At 45.2% G+C, this 15,373-nt stretch overlaps 1 protein-coding gene across 5 annotated transcripts in view; it reads right to left on the bottom strand.

Moving 5' to 3' along the window:
* Positions 1 to 1,002: 1,002 nt before the first annotated feature.
* The window catches only part of APLP2 (amyloid beta precursor like protein 2), a 42,910-nt gene continuing 28,539 nt past the window's right edge, over positions 1,003 to 15,373 (bottom strand). For 2 of the 5 annotated variants that reach the window (XM_065855795.2, XM_065855800.2), the window contains 11 exons: positions 13,359 to 13,474; positions 12,920 to 12,994; positions 11,568 to 11,726; positions 11,039 to 11,167; positions 8,662 to 8,761; positions 7,956 to 8,126; positions 7,329 to 7,364; positions 4,458 to 4,540; positions 3,597 to 3,671; positions 3,333 to 3,488; positions 1,003 to 2,607 (listed from right to left, as the gene is read on the bottom strand). In XM_065855795.2, the coding sequence (XP_065711867.1) occupies positions 2,506 to 2,607; positions 3,333 to 3,488; positions 3,597 to 3,671; positions 4,458 to 4,540; positions 7,329 to 7,364; positions 7,956 to 8,126; positions 8,662 to 8,761; positions 11,039 to 11,167; positions 11,568 to 11,726; positions 12,920 to 12,994; positions 13,359 to 13,474 (1,202 nt within the window). In that variant the 3' untranslated portion in view covers positions 1,003 to 2,505. The remainder of the gene's footprint in view (positions 2,608 to 3,332; positions 3,489 to 3,596; positions 3,672 to 4,457; positions 4,541 to 7,328; positions 7,365 to 7,955; positions 8,127 to 8,661; positions 8,762 to 11,038; positions 11,168 to 11,567; positions 11,727 to 12,919; positions 12,995 to 13,358; positions 13,475 to 15,373) is intronic. The other 3 variants (XM_065855796.2, XM_065855797.2, XM_065855799.2) reach the window with 3 other exon arrangements.

Below are 15,373 nucleotides of genomic sequence, written 5' to 3'. Positions count from 1 at the left end.
GACTGAAGACGCGCTCCAGCATCCTTCAAATTAAATTTACACTTTAAAATCAAAACTCTTTCCCAAGTAGCTGTGACAAGCCAACAGACGGGATTTTCTAGGACAGCATCTGTTCTCTCCTGCAGAGCCTGAATAATTTAGCCAGAGCATGGAAGCACCAGTAGAACCAAGGAGCCCGCGTTTAAGGAGAAACAGGACACGCGATTGTTTCCTATTCAAATTTGCTAAACCTTCACGTTCCCTCCTACCCGCTCTTCCTTTCTTCACTCAGATCCATTGGGAACTGCTGGGATCAATGGGAAGGAAGGTTAAGTCTTTGTCTTGGCCTCTGAAAACAGCGTTCAAATGGCAGCGACTCTTCGGTCATTTCAGTGAGACGTGAGAGAGGAGCAATTTGCGTTCGAGGTCACACTTCAGAGAAGGAAAATAGAAGAGGAATGACATACAGGAGCAGAGACAGCTGTGAGCTTCACAGGCTGGTACTTTTAGGTGTTCTGGAAGAGAAAGTTAAATCAAACACTCAAGTTATTTCCCTTCATAAAACAAAAACGTTAGAAGTGATATAGTAAATGCTAACCATAGTTATTAGCCAATTACCGCCTGGGCTCTTCACATCTTCAAAATGTTTTCGATCTGGCCATCCACACCAGGAAACATTCAAGGAAACTGTGTCACTGCATGAGGCCCATGTTCTTCTGTGTCCTCTTATCTATGAATTGGAAGGGTGGCTGCCACTCTAACTGACCTGCACTCCGGTGTGAGGACCGAATGTTATACGGGAGTCCCAGGTGTTGGTTTAGTATCGCGTCTCCTTCTCTCCACAAATCTGGAAACAGCACAAAAGAGTCTGGACACGGTTATACATTCTCAGTACCAGAACCTTCCTTCTCACTGAAGCAATAGTGGACAAAAAAGCAAAGAAATGTCTCTGCATGTTTGGCAAGGACGTGGTGGGAGAAGAGAGGAACTATGTGAGCCCTTGAATAAAGAGAAGAAACGGTCTGGAAGTTAAAGTGTTTATTGATGTGTTTAAACTTTGTACATTCCCCACAGACCACACTAAGGAGTTTGCAGGTAAATCTGTGCATAGTGGGAAGAGACACGGAAAGGGGAAGAGAAAATAAAAGTCACAGGAATAATAGAAAAAATACACCACAGGTTACCAGAACCTCCAGATTTAAAAAAAGCCGTGAGCATTAACACCAACTATACAAGCATTACAAAGACATGATGGTGAGTGGAACAATACCCCTTTTGTTCTTCTCGGGGCCTATGCATCCAATTTCCCTTAGAGCAGGCAGGATCCCTCTCCCAACTTCCCCTCTCTTAACCCCCGTTAAGCAAACTGTTGTTTTAAGCCCTGTTAAAGCAAACTCCGCATTCATCAGCTCCCAAGGTACTGATTACTGTGGCGATTTGTCACGTCTGGGCAAAGACCCAAAGCTGTGCCTACGGCCCAACATCACCAATAGACGCAAAGCGTCCAAAACCTGCGTCTCTCAACTACTTACCATGTTGGCGAGGCAGGAGAGCTGGGGAAAATTAGAAAGTAGTGGCGAGAGGGGGCTGTTAATGCCAGGTGAGTACTGAAGGAAACTGGTTCAGAACGGAGGATTTCAATTCAATACCAGGAACTTCCAAGTCTAGAGCAGAACTGAATGTGGAAGGGGAATGTGCAGACCCCGGGATGCACAAACCATGTTCTAACATTCCACTAGAATAACTATGAACAGAGATGCTAGAAGCCTTTTCACTCCTTGCCTCCAGGGAGTCTGGGTTCCTAGGGCCGCACTGCTGGGCAGCAGGGTGCACACCACTGGCATATGACGATGGGCTTTTTCTCTTTTTTTTTCTTTTTTTTAGTTTTTTTCTCTCATTATAAGGATTTTTGTTAGTTACCATTCCCAATTGCTTCCCTCGCTTACGCTGTCATAGTTCCCTAAGTTATCCCTAAATTAATCTCTTTGCAACTCCCAGTGAAATTCATTTCAAAGGAAAAAAAAAGGAAAAAAAAAAGAATACTGCTTTATATATAAAAGCCAAAATGACCAAAGACCCACAACTGTCTCCTTTTTACAAGGCGGGCTGGTACAAATGACCCTCAATATACAGGTGCTCTATCAGAAATAAAAATCGACATTTCCCATTTTATATATATAGAGCTTGTATCAGACAACAGTACAACGGAACTGGTATTTTTCAGATTATTTAAAAAAAAAAAAAAAAGAAAACTACATCTCAGTCAAATATCTGCAATAGATCCATTTTTCCCATTTAAGGAGATTTATATATCATATTGTTATATTATCATTTCTTCACCCATTTAAAAGAATGGAAATTGCAACTCTACAGTAGTAATTATAGTCTTAATGATCCAGGAGTTCTGAATGTAGGATGAAGTCCTCTCGAAGCAACTGTTGGTCAGTAGTTGATCCAAAACGCTGGACCACTTTGGCCCTCCGCCCCGCGCCTCTCCCGCTCAGGGCTGCTGTATCTTCATCTCTTTTATATCTGCATTTGCTCCAGGTATTTGTAAGTGGGGTTCTCGTAGCCGTGGTTTTGCATCTTGCTCAGATGCCGCTCTTCTGGGGTGAGCATCGGGTCAACCTTTAGAAAGACCAGAGGGGTTACTGGTCAAAGGAGGCACTTGGAGGCTTTATTTCGTAGTAACAAGAGCCAACAAGCAGATGCTGGATGAACACTGTGGCAAGCAGGAAACAGGTGAAAAAAGCCCTTGCCTTTTTGGGGACGTTCTCCACAAATACACTAATAAGTCAGGTAATGTTAGAAATTTGGGACCCACTTCTCTCATTAAAGAGGTAGTTGTAATTTCCCACATCAGTTAAGCAAAGGGGAAAAGGGGCTTTCTCCAGACTCCACTGAGGTGTCATTAGAAACGTGAGTGTTAGGAGCAGAAGGTGGGGGAGAACTGCTCCTCCACGTTCAGCCCATGGCGCTGCCTTCATCGTTGTTACATTAGTTGGGAGAACAAATTGCTAGAGATTGACTGACTTACTCCCCTGCTAAAGATATCGCCTGAAAAGCTCATTTACTGCTAAATCCTATCCTGAGCCAGACAGGGAAGCTTAATTCAATTCCTTGTGATAAGCAAATACCACTGTGAAGTGACAGGTCCCAGCACGCTCATGACTGATACCTGCATACTGATAAACCAGCGACAAAGACGTCGGCATCTACAGAGTTAAGCTCCATCCAGCTGGGAGCAGAGCAGCTGATGGCTTGGCAGCTCCTGCCATCTTCACCCCCCTACACACACCATGTGATTTGGCGCTGACTATTTTCATCCCCGGTTATGGAGCAGGAGTTCTCACCTCCACAATCCCATGGCTGATGGTCCCGTACTGCCTCTTCCTCAGCATCACCAAGCTGATGACTATAACAGTAGCTATGGCAACCGCTATCACCAAGAGACCGATAAGGGCACTGCTGCTGAAACTGAAGTCATCCCGGAGGGAGTTGTCATTATCCTGGAGGGAAGAAAACAACGGAGCGGGTAGAGAAAGAGTGCACAGAAAACGAAATCCGGCTTTAGGAATCTGCTGATTCTCAGCTAGACTCGGTAGCCACATACATACCGGTTCGTCCACCAGCCCACCGACACGCTCCGCGTTGAAAATCATTTCCTTCACGTCAAGGGTTTCATCAATTACCTGAAAACAGTCACAAAAGTGTTTTATGAAAGGAGCCATACAAAACAGGTGGCAGAAGGAATCTGAAGGCAGACAAGAGACCTTTAACGAGTACTAGCAAAGGCTCAGAACCACCTACCATCTCATTCCTGCTCTCAACAGCGTGAGATGTTCTCCAGCTTTTAAAGCTACCTGAGTTAGCTCTGCAAGCATTTGGACATCCAGACTGCCTCCAACTAAAAGCCCAATTGAAAAACCAGGCACTTGCCTCGGACACAGCATTTCTGTTGCATCAGATCTAACCTGTGGCTTTAACACAGTTTTGAAAAGAAACTCTCAGAAGTCCATGTTTTTTCTGACCCAGTGAATTCTTTACGCTGCAGACAGAGCTAACACCTGCTGGGTTGTTTACCTTCAGAAGGCAGTAAGACCTTCCTTGCCATGAAAAATAGGTGAGAAGACAGATGATCACATCAGCATTCGGTATATTCAGACAGCAAGCTACTCAGCTAAAACAAAGGCGTATCAAAGGGTCTCTCTGCTTGGGAAAGCAGTTACTAAATCAACCATTTCTCCAGCTCAGGCTGCCAAAGATCTGGAGCTCTCTCCTTCCCTCACCCTCCCACCCTTCTGATGCTCATCAGTATTAAGAGCCCACAACAGTCAGAAAACTGACTCCCCCACACCATATGGATAATGAATACGCTGACATTCTGTAAGCAGGAAGGAGACATGGAAATAAGCCACCGCTATTAATTAGTGTCCAATGGCAGGCTTTGCTTTACAAAATAAAGGTGGAGGGCTCACCACATTTTCATCCACTTTGTTCTTGCTGTTAATCACTTTTTCTTCAGCGCCAATCAGACCATCCAACTCGGTCATGCCAGAACCTGCATCAAAAGAGCAAGGCAGGGACCGTTAGTCTGCCCTCGGGGACATTTAGGAAGGGTTTACCTACTCTTTGTAGAGCTGCCATGGCTAGCGTGTGTAACCGCATGGACCGCTGATAATTAATCTGTCTTCATGCTGTTGTGTCAGAAGGGGAGCTCATAAGCTATGCTACAGTGACAAGTGATCAGGGGGGTTCTGTTAATGAGGGGAAATGAGGTGGCAATGAGAGAAGCAGACAAGACTCACCAAAAACCAGGCTGAAGTGTAAATCCAGAAATACCATACTGTTAAAGTGCTGCTGTTAGAAAAGGTCCGAGGCAACAAATAACACAAATGGTGAATGCGCAGTTCCCTTCTGCTAACGTCACCCCAGGTCACCACCAGCTGGGTGCGAGCTCTGTGACGGCAGGACGCACGTCCTCTCTGCCCAGGGAACGCTTCCGGCCGCGCCGTCAGCATCGCCCATTCTTTAGAAATCGAGCGCATCAGCCCACACCTCGGGAATGAGAATCCCAAGGTCACCCGGAGCGGCTCCATAATGAGCTGCTGTCCCGTATCTGGCACAAGCCCAGAAACGATAAATCCCAGGGTAAGGGAGGAGCGAAGAACTACGCTCGCCTTTGTACTGGGAACATCACTCACCCACTTCTAGGCTGGAACTAGCATAGGCTCAAGAGAAGAATATCAATTAACAGAAGGCGGCTGCTCTGCATAAACTGTTTTGATCTGAAGCATTTATAAATAGATCAGATCGATAACAGAAGATTCCAATGCAAGACAACTCAGACCAAACGCAACGACAGCAAGTCAGGAGAATGCCAGCTCCCCATGATCAGGAGGGACAACATCACATCCTTCACAACACCTACGCCTCCCTAATGCACGAGTAGAAGGACAGCAAAGGCTCAAAACTACAGCAGAGCCCCTCCAACAATGAGCACGAGGTAGGGGAAATATTACTACAGCACTCAACACTCCGCCGGTGACTGCAAACACCTCTGCAAGCTGCTGAGCTTGCAGGCTGCCCAAGACATTACGGCAACTGCTGCTGGATTGGGCAGCATGTTGTTTGATGACATGCGAGGAAGGGCTACTTGACTCCAAGGCAAGTTTTTATTGCCTGAAAATGCCAAGAAAACGAACGTTTCGCTCCAACCCCTCGCAAAAGAAGCGCCTCGGGTTTTAACGCGTCCCCTTTTCCCCGTACGATTCTCTGGAGACAGCAATCAAATTCCAAGCACGGCCAAGACTGCCAGGCTGACTTCTCACGGCTGTCGAAGCAGGTCGTGTTATTGTGAAAGTCAATGATGGGGATTTTCTGGAGAGACCAGCCACAAATAGTTTTTAGAGAACTACTGTGTCAGCTTTTGGCCTATGGCTGCTTTACTCACTCTCAGGAGCCAGCAGAGCGCAGTCTCCAGGGCCGGGAGCTGAGCTGCTGCACTGCACTCTGCTATTTGTCACGCCGTGCTGTACCGAATACAGACCCAGTTCTGGGCAGCTCCGAGGCCCAGTTTGGATTCTGTACTTCCCAGGGAAAAGATAAAAAACACACGCACAAAAAACAAAAACAAAATTCAACCCCAAAGCTCCCTGGCAGCCCTTGTGAAATTCAGTGCAAAGGGAAGGGAGAGAAGAGGTAAGTGAAGGATACAGATTTTGTCCCCAAGTCATCAGAAACTCTTCCATTGACCTAAATGGGGAGAAATACCTTATACTGATCTTTAAGTCAATAGAGCAATCACAAAAAGAACCCCAAAATCAACAAACTAAAGGCTGTCCCAACTCTTTCCAGGGCAGTGAGCACACTGAGTTAGCTGTACACTGCTCCACAAGAGGGATGAAGGTGACTTACATTTCTAGTTAAACACTGAGAATAGTTTCAAGCTACCTGGCTTTCACCACATTACAGAATGGTTTGTGCTCATATTAAATGGTTATTAGCAAAATCCTTTGCTCTCCTTTGAGATTCTGCATAATATATTTGGAACCAAAAGCAGATTAAAATGCTGGGTTTACTCCCCACACAAAACACATGTACCATTTCTACTCTGGGAAGTAGATCTGCGGGAGCAGATCAGCTGGGCCTGATCTTTACCTGAGACTGTATCTCTAACAGAGGATTTCATTTAGTGCCAACATTTCTACACCGCTCTTAAAGCCCAGGAAGCTTCTTTTTAGCCAGACACTGAGTTACCACAGAATTAACAACAACTTAAAGGAGAAATGGATAATCACACAGAGATGCTACGTTTGAAAAGGTGATGCCAAGGAGACCATGAACACAAAGAAGGAATCTCCGATTTTCCCGGTCTAGCTGCACTCTATAGTATCTATAGGAGCCTGTGTCTGCTGCAGCACTCCTTCTGAGTTCAGTGTTGTCATCGGGCAGTAAGGACACATTCTGCAGGAGGCCCAAGAGCCCCTAGGGTATTTACCATCAGCATCACCAGGTTTATTTTGAGAAGCGTCGAACGTGAGTACACATGGAGAGATGCAAAGTGCTGCACGGCTGCTAAGCTCACGTTTCTCGAGAGCAAAGAAGCTGCTCCATGCACGCCGAGACACCTCGTGAGCCCGTACGGGAGGAACACACACAACTAGATACTCAGACTAACTCGTTTCTTTAACACTAGGCCTAAACAAGCAAACTTGGAAGTTACTGATCTAAATGACAGCAAGGAAATGAAAACAAAGGTGAGTATGAAACTAAAATGAAGCTATCAAACACATTGAGAAGGTAGGAGAGTGATCGAAAGCACTGTGAGGGAGCAGCTTAGAACCAACCTTTTTTCATTGGATGGTACAAATCCGGCTGAGGATCTAGCAGGAGGGAAAACAAAAACAAAAATAGCAGAGAAAGGAGATTAAGAGAGAAAGGAAAAAAGGCTTGCGCATGATTTCTGACTCAGACCCTGGGAAAAGCTTTTAGGCTACAGCTTTCTTTAAGCTCAGGACTCTGTTCAAGCATTTTAAAAATAAATCGACACACGCCAGCTGTCAACACCCGATGAGGCAAAAAATACAAATATGTATTGGAAAAAAAAAAGGAAAATAATTCCTGTAGCCCTTCAGCAGGTCACGGCATAAAGATTTTAACCTTATATGATAGCATTTTGGTTAAAGACTGAAAATTAATTCAAGAGTCAAGCCACACAGTAAAAAGTCAACATTCCCTGCAAAATGGAAAGAGATAAAGCAATTTTGCAAATCAAAACAGTAGCTCAGTGTAAATTACTATCAGCACCACCTCTTTTGCAATGGACAGTTTGAGGGGTTCTGCTGGGGTGGCTGCTTTGCTCTTAAATCACCCAAAGGGACGGAGCGTTTTGTGCCAGCGAGCTGAGCCTACTGGTTAAGAAAAAACACAAATGCTTCGTAAAGCCAGCGAACCCAATTTTCAGTGCCACATACCTTCGCTTTCAGGCAAGGCCGGGAAGGTTTTCACCTGGAACGGACGGAAAGGTTTGCCATCCAGGGGAATTTCTTCGCTCTCCTCGGAGCTCACTCTGACATCCACTTGGGACTCAGAAATGGAGGACGTGAACTGATCCATGTCTGCACGTTGCTCCTGAAGCAGCTCATCTGAAAGGAAGAAGAGGAAATATTCCACAAACGGCGTGAAGCCTGGCAGGAACAGAAAGGGGCAGATGGTTTGGGGAGAGCCGAGGCAGGGCTGCAGGGGAACACGGCTCGGGGCTGCCAGGTTATCTTATCTTGCACGCTCTGAAGTCTCATCTGGAATTCTCAATATAGGCGTTAGCTAGAAACGCACACAAACAAGGGCCAAGAGGTTTGATGTGGTAAGATGGGATTAAACTCCTATAAAGCAGGAAAGCATCTGCTTATTTTTATGGATCTTTTTCATCACCCTTTGAGAGAGAGCTTTGCTATTCTGAATACTGTGCAGTTTTTTTAACGGACAGTGAAAATTCTCAGGAGCAAGCTATTCTGGCTGTGTTGCAAAACCCAGAGAATACCTGCCCCGTGGTACCTAAGCTTAAGCCCAAGTGCTTCTCGCTGAGGATATCCCCTCAAAGGAGCCAGCAGTCCTTCTGGAGCCCACTTCACTCCATATAAAAGCTCATAATCTAACACAGTGACACACAGAGACACTCACCAATCTCATCCTGGATTTCTTCAGCCACATATGGCACCTTGTAGAGCAGAGACAAGCTTTGATTCATCCGCTCCTCAATCACATGGAGATGTGTCATCACCTACAGATGTACAAGAGTGTGTTGGAGTAGGCAAAGACTGTCACTCACTACACTGGTACTGGTATTTCACTTGTTTAATAGAACATCTATGACTGGTGGATCTGTCACAGACAAGAGAAAGTGACATTGGTCCATTTAGTCCAGTTCTCTGGCTGATGCCCTCTAGCGCATCGTGCTTTGTGGGAACTGGCCATGCGTACATGGCGCTCTCAGTATTTTTCGGTATTTCCCAGCTCCCCACTGGAAATACTGAAGCTAGTATTTCCCATATGCCAGACACGGTCATAATTAATTTCCTGCAGCAGCTACAAACAAGTGCTTAATTAAATGGATTATCATTCCTGACTACTAGAAAAGATACACGCAAAAGGAGCAGACAATATTATTTATCAACTCTGGTTGCAGTACAAAGGTGCCTTTCAGAACAACGGTGGCCTTACATTTGTCTTACACCCACGACACCCACCCACTGGTGTTCTCCCTTCAGTGGAGAAATAAATCCAAACTCTACACAACCTCAAATCACTCTTCCCCAGCACATTAAATCCACCAGTGAAGTTAAGCCTGACCTGAAGAGGGTGCTGCATAATCAGGGATCATGTAGACCATGAAAAACATTCATATTGATGGTCAAATATTGGAAAAAGCTAAGGAGTTGAATGGACCTGTTTCACAGTCTGACGTGTACCTGACCTTTAAGAGCAAGGATGAAAGCAATTTAATTTTACATGTGGCAGCCTGTCAATCAAGAGAATCGATCGAGGAGCTTAAAGTGCATCTGAAAAGTAAAGCCAATGGAAATTGAACTGTACCACCCACATCCCTCGCATGTCGATTTGTTGACACTGCAGCCTTCAGAATGAATTAAGGACTGTTTAGGTTTTAGCTTAAGAATACAGTTCACACACACCCTCTTGGGTTTTGGCAGCATCAGAACAAAGGGGCAGGGTGGGCCGTGCTCGACATGCTAAGCTGTCTCTTGAAAAGGTGTTCACATATTGCGCATCATGAGTCAAACAGCAGCTACTGGTCTTTCTGAGGATGCACAGCTCAATGAGAAGGCAAGAATCTGAGAGTCGAGAGTTGAAGGTAGCACCCAGAAACAACATGAAACCCACAGGACCAGGCACCTCTGAGTGTGGAGTTCGCTTCTAGAACATCACTGCACCACCACTCTACACCTCACCAGGTGACACTGACAGAGTCCAGTCCCTGTATGACTCTTAAACCGTGATATTTCCATCTCCTGCTCAGACAGCCAAGTAATAAAGCATTTTCTTTTCAGTGCCTATTTCCTTTCCATTTGGCAGCTCCACCGCATTGTCTCCTTGCAGCTCTCCATTCTTTTCTGTTCTCACATATCTTTCATGCCTTACAGAATTCAAAGAGAATTCAAAGCAGCAGATCAGCCACGAACTGGGACTGGTAAAAAGTAGATTACATTCCTAAAGCTCCTCTCTCTGCATTTGAACAGACCTTTCAATGCTAACAGGCCATTCTTAATTTGCATCTTGGGCCTTCCAGTACATCTTTCACCATTTTAAAATGGGTTTTAAAAAACAAGCATCAGGACATAATTCAGAAGATTTTGGGAATATGTGCAATTACTATTACAAGTACATTGGCCAGGTTTGACACTCGCTACCCCACAGAAGAAAAATTGCTTTCTGGCTGTTCAGGAATAAAATATAGTGCAACAGCACAAAATGAACTCATCAAAACAGACTTTCTAATAAAGCTAGCAATGACGATCAGCGGTTGGCAAGAGTTATGGATTACACTTTGGAAACAAAGCAATAACTCTGCAGAGGTACAAGACATTTCCCACAAACTCAAACCACAGGCATCATGAAGAACGAGCCTAACCAAAGAAACACTTAGCCAAAAAGGTCTTGAAAGAAACGAGAAAGCCTATTCGGGGATGAACAGGTCCCCAGCAAATAATTTCATGAGTGCTTGATAAAAAGAAACACTGAACTGAACTAGTTTTAAACCCCTGGAGTGGTCATTGTGACCAAGAATAATTCGTGGCTACGAGTGGATGTTCCATGGTATCTCAATCCTCAATTTTTGACAGAGTCAAGTGCCAACGAAAACTGTACAGGCAGCACATCTGGTGACAGGCGACACGCACACAGGGTGGGAGATCTCCGCACGAGTATGAGAAGTTGCTATAGTACCCAGCAAATTAACGTGAGGACTTGACACATGGCTTCTAGAGCGTCTGACAGCCAGGGATGGGTAACAATGCCTCCCTTGAGAGAAACACTCTCATACCTGAGATTTCATCTGCGCAGCCTTTTCTGGGTCAACCGCCAGGACGTGCTGGTAGTGGCGGATGGTGTGCAGACGGTCCTTGTTCTCAGCACGAACGTAACGCTTCAGAGCTTGCAGGATGCGGTGGGGCTGCAGGATTGGAGCAGGGCAAGAGTTCAGATCCATAGGATTCAAATATAATTCACAGCTGAAATACAGCACTTTGGATGTGAGCCTGCTTTGTTACTGGACAGATCAATCACCTGCACTAAGCTCTTAGATATTTTCTTTTTAAATTAAATGTTTCACTAAAAACACTATGTCTTCTGAACATTAAACAAAGTGGAGGTTTTTTTAACCAAGGAGAAAAGGGAGTGAGTCAATAGGAGACCCACTGCTAGGTCTTTAGCACAAACTGCCACGGTGGGGAAAGCTTTGCTGGGAACTTGTTCTCCCCTTCTGCCCCGGCAGGTCACAGACAGTCTTCTCACCAAGCCATGCCCACCTCCTACCCTTCCCCGCTGTAAAAATCCATTGCCAAGACACTCACCCGCGGCGGGTCAGCCTGCAGGGCGGCCAGGTAGTTCTCCAGAGCGATCCGACGGCGGTCGTTCAGCATGGCTTCCACGCGAGCCAGGTGAGTTTCCACAAGCTGCTGCTTCTCACTTGCTGCCTCTTTCTCCAGAGATTTAACCATTGCCTGGAAGTGCTGGAACAAAGAAAGGAGTCTGTGAAATGAACTGTATGCAGCAGGGTCACCCATTCTCACTCACGGAACTCCTTAGAACAAATAGTGCCTGTCACACTGCGCGTCCTGGGCGTTTACGGCAGGAGAGAAGGGCACTGACAGATGTTGGTGCAGATTTAATCTCTGCAAATAGTGACAATTTGTCTTCCAAACCTCCTTCATAACACATTTGAAAGGCCTGATGAGGGTATGTGGCCTTAAGATCGAGGTCATGTTGGAGCTGGGAGATCCAGACCGTACTGAACAGTGACACAGCATTAACTCTTTACCTCAACGCTGCCATATGGAAACACGATAGACCCCTTCAGCCTAGAGCCATTAATCTGAATTTGAAAGAGTTTATAAAGGTGTTTCATAGGAGATTTTTCCTCAGCACGCCTTCAGAAAAATATCTCTATATGTTCTATTAGAAAGGTCATAACCCACATCTCCAAGTGAACCAGAAAAGTCCATTAAGTGTTGTTATATTTCAACAGAGATGTTGAAATACTCTCTGGACTTGCATATATTTCCAAACAGTGGCTGACATTAAATCATGTAGAGAGAAAACTGTGTTCCAGGATAAAATCCAAAGCTGGAGTCAGTGACTTAGTTGTATAACGGTTTGAGGGATCTTCATATAGTTGTCACTGCCAGAAGAGCCTGTTCCTAACAATCCCATACACAGAACTCCCCCGATTAACTTCACAGACTAACTGAACTCTCCTCATAAGGTAGAAGATTGGCATTTTGGCAGCAAACCAGCTTTATCTGCTGCCTAAGTGGTTTTCGCTAAGTCTGCCTGAAAAGGAAATGTGTGTCCAGAGAGTCAGGGCCAACCTGAGCTGGGCTGAGGCCACTGGTTAGTACAAAACAGGCCAAAGGTCTGAAGTTACAATTTGGCTCTGCTGTCGCTGTGCTCGAGGCATGAGATAGCTTCCTACTACTGAGTTTAGGAAAGGACCTGGCACAGTATTGGATCATCTCCAGCATTAAGAACAAAGCACGCAATTGAATCAAATCTCCTCTAAAAGGCAGCTGTTGACAGAACAGGAAAGCTGTTCTTCCATCTCGGTCGTCTTTTGGCTTTGAATATTAGCAGCTCTCATTTAGTTTATTCAGAAGATGAAGGCCGAGCACCAGTAACTTTTCTCTTTAGGTCCTTCAACTCTTACCTGAATGAGAGTCTGTCTTTCTGCCTTGGGGAGATTTACAGCCTGGTGTTCTGCTTCCTCCCACTCCTTTTTCACCTGGACAGAAAAAAGACAGAACACATCAACAAGACACCAATTTATGTCTGGTCTTTGCGAGCTAATTTGCCTTCACATGCAGATCCTTGTAAAGCCCAGCTATGTTCTGAAAGCACTATAGAGCTGCTATGGGGTTTAAACCTAGCACGTAAACCCTTTGAGCAGCAAGTTAAGTCTCGCCAGTGACTGGTCTCTCCCAACACCCCAAAGAAATGGAAAGCTAACAGCTACAGTGTGGTCGCCTTGGAGGAGAAACATAGAAGGCTGGAGACTGGCAAATAAGTCAGTTCACCATCAATTTGTCCAGAAAAACACGGTCAGCAACTATGCAACACAGCACAAAAGACTAAAGCCAGATGCTCACCCGGTCCATGCGGTTGTGGTGTCTGACCTCCAGCTGCTCCTTTGCCTTCTGGAAGCGAGCATGCTCGTTGTCATCGGCGGGGGTTTCAAAGTAGACATCCACATCATCGGTTGGCACTGCAAAGAGAGGGTAAGGATCAGCGGAGGGGCAGAAAACTGTGATCTGGAATGTAAAGGGCAGGCAGGGAGAGGAATCTCCATGCCTGTGTAATTAAGAATCTGGCAGACTGAGTTTGTTGAACCACCACCTACCAGAAGTATCTTTAAGCTGCCAATCTACTGCACAACATCACTTAGTTACATCATCCCAAAAACACATCAATGCACCAGCACCTGTTCAGCCTTCTCCTAAGTTCTGAGACGAGCATTATTCAGCTCCAGTAACAGAACGACTTGGATTGCAGAACAAAGGACCTGGTTTCTCTTCCCTTTCACATTAGCTTTGGATAGTTTAAATGACATTTTGTGCATTAGCTGTTCGCTGACAAGCTGGCTCCAGACATCATTAATATGATTAGGAAGCTTGACAATAAATCTGCACAAAACATTACCCAACATTTTACACTTCAAACCTACCTTCCCTACCAGATGCACCATGCAGGACTAACAGGCAATGATATCAGACAAGACAGCAACAGGAGGAGGCCCAGTGTGACAAACTGACTTCTCCAATAAACAGCACGGTTTGTATCTTTAAGTCATTTGAATTCGACAAGGGGAGAACTAGAACTTTAGAACTGACAATTACAATCATCTGCAAAACGCAAACGAGGAGCTCTGTACTCCATATACTGCAGTTCAGGAAACGCTGAACCGCGTATTTGTGGTACAGTTTTAGAAACTACACATCCCAGAGCCCTTTCTGAAAGGATCTACAGCAGACGTGATGCACTCTGTTGTTGCCCTTCAGCAGAGGGAGGGCAGAAATGGAAAGTCAAGGCAATCTTTCAACCATTTTAGTAATCTAAAAAACTCCAACACATCATTGAAAGAAAGAAAAAAAATTAACCTTGCACTTCAGCATGAACACAGGGTAAGAGTTTAACATGTACCTGAATCCACCAACCTTTAACTGGGGAAGGAGGGATAGAGGGGAAAGGATCACTACATGAAATAACAGCAACATAAAACATGGGCAGTATTGTTGCGTGCAAGGGACAACGTCAGACCAGCACTGTATTCTGGGACTGCTCATGGCATTTCTGAACCAGGTTTGGGCACAGAGAACTCTCCTTCCAGCCCCGAATCCCTCTGTAACAGGACAAACTTTTGCACGAAAAGCTCCTGACATCCGCATCTTTTATTTCACCACTTCGGTTAGATCAGCCCAATCTAAAGCACTTGCATGAAGCCCATTTTGTAAACAGGATTATGGCTGTATAGTCAGACTGCCAAGCCCCAGATAGCACAAAAAGCCTTTCAAAAGGCTTTAATGGTAGCTGAAGTGGAAGTGCTGGAGTTCAACAATAAGATTAATAAGGAGGTTAAAATGTTTTTGGTAGTTTTATCATCTGACATAAAACCAGTTGAAACTGGTGCCAAAAACCTCAAGCTCTCAAAAATGCAAGGATTGAGTCATGATTCATATTTCAAATCGAGCTGAAAGTGGGAATCTGAATTCTATACTACTAGTCTGATATTTTTCCAAAATACAATAGCAAGAAAATGCCTACTAGCAGGAGAACGGGGAGCAGGACCAACTGGTTCAAACGCATGCATGGTAACACAACTGAGAAAACAGCAAGAGCTTCCTTCCACATATTTGGAAAAGAAGGCAGTGTTGCAAACAGCACGATATATGTTTTCCCAAGAGGTGCAACACAGCCCCTGGTCCCTGCTACAGATCTGGAAGACGAGAACTAAGCCCTTAGCCAGAGCTGGAAGCCAACGGTGAGCACAGACAGCATGTCGAGAGCCATTTTCCCCAGGAAAGCTCACCCTCACAACCTAGAGAAACGGAGACAAGCTGCAAAAGGACAGACAGAACCGCTGCAGACACCAGAACCAAAAGGATGA

This window comes from Patagioenas fasciata, chromosome 24 (assembly GCF_037038585.1).
Source record: "Patagioenas fasciata isolate bPatFas1 chromosome 24, bPatFas1.hap1, whole genome shotgun sequence".
NCBI lineage: Eukaryota > Metazoa > Chordata > Aves > Columbiformes > Columbidae > Patagioenas > Patagioenas fasciata.
This window is presented reverse-complemented; position numbering and strand designations above follow the sequence as displayed.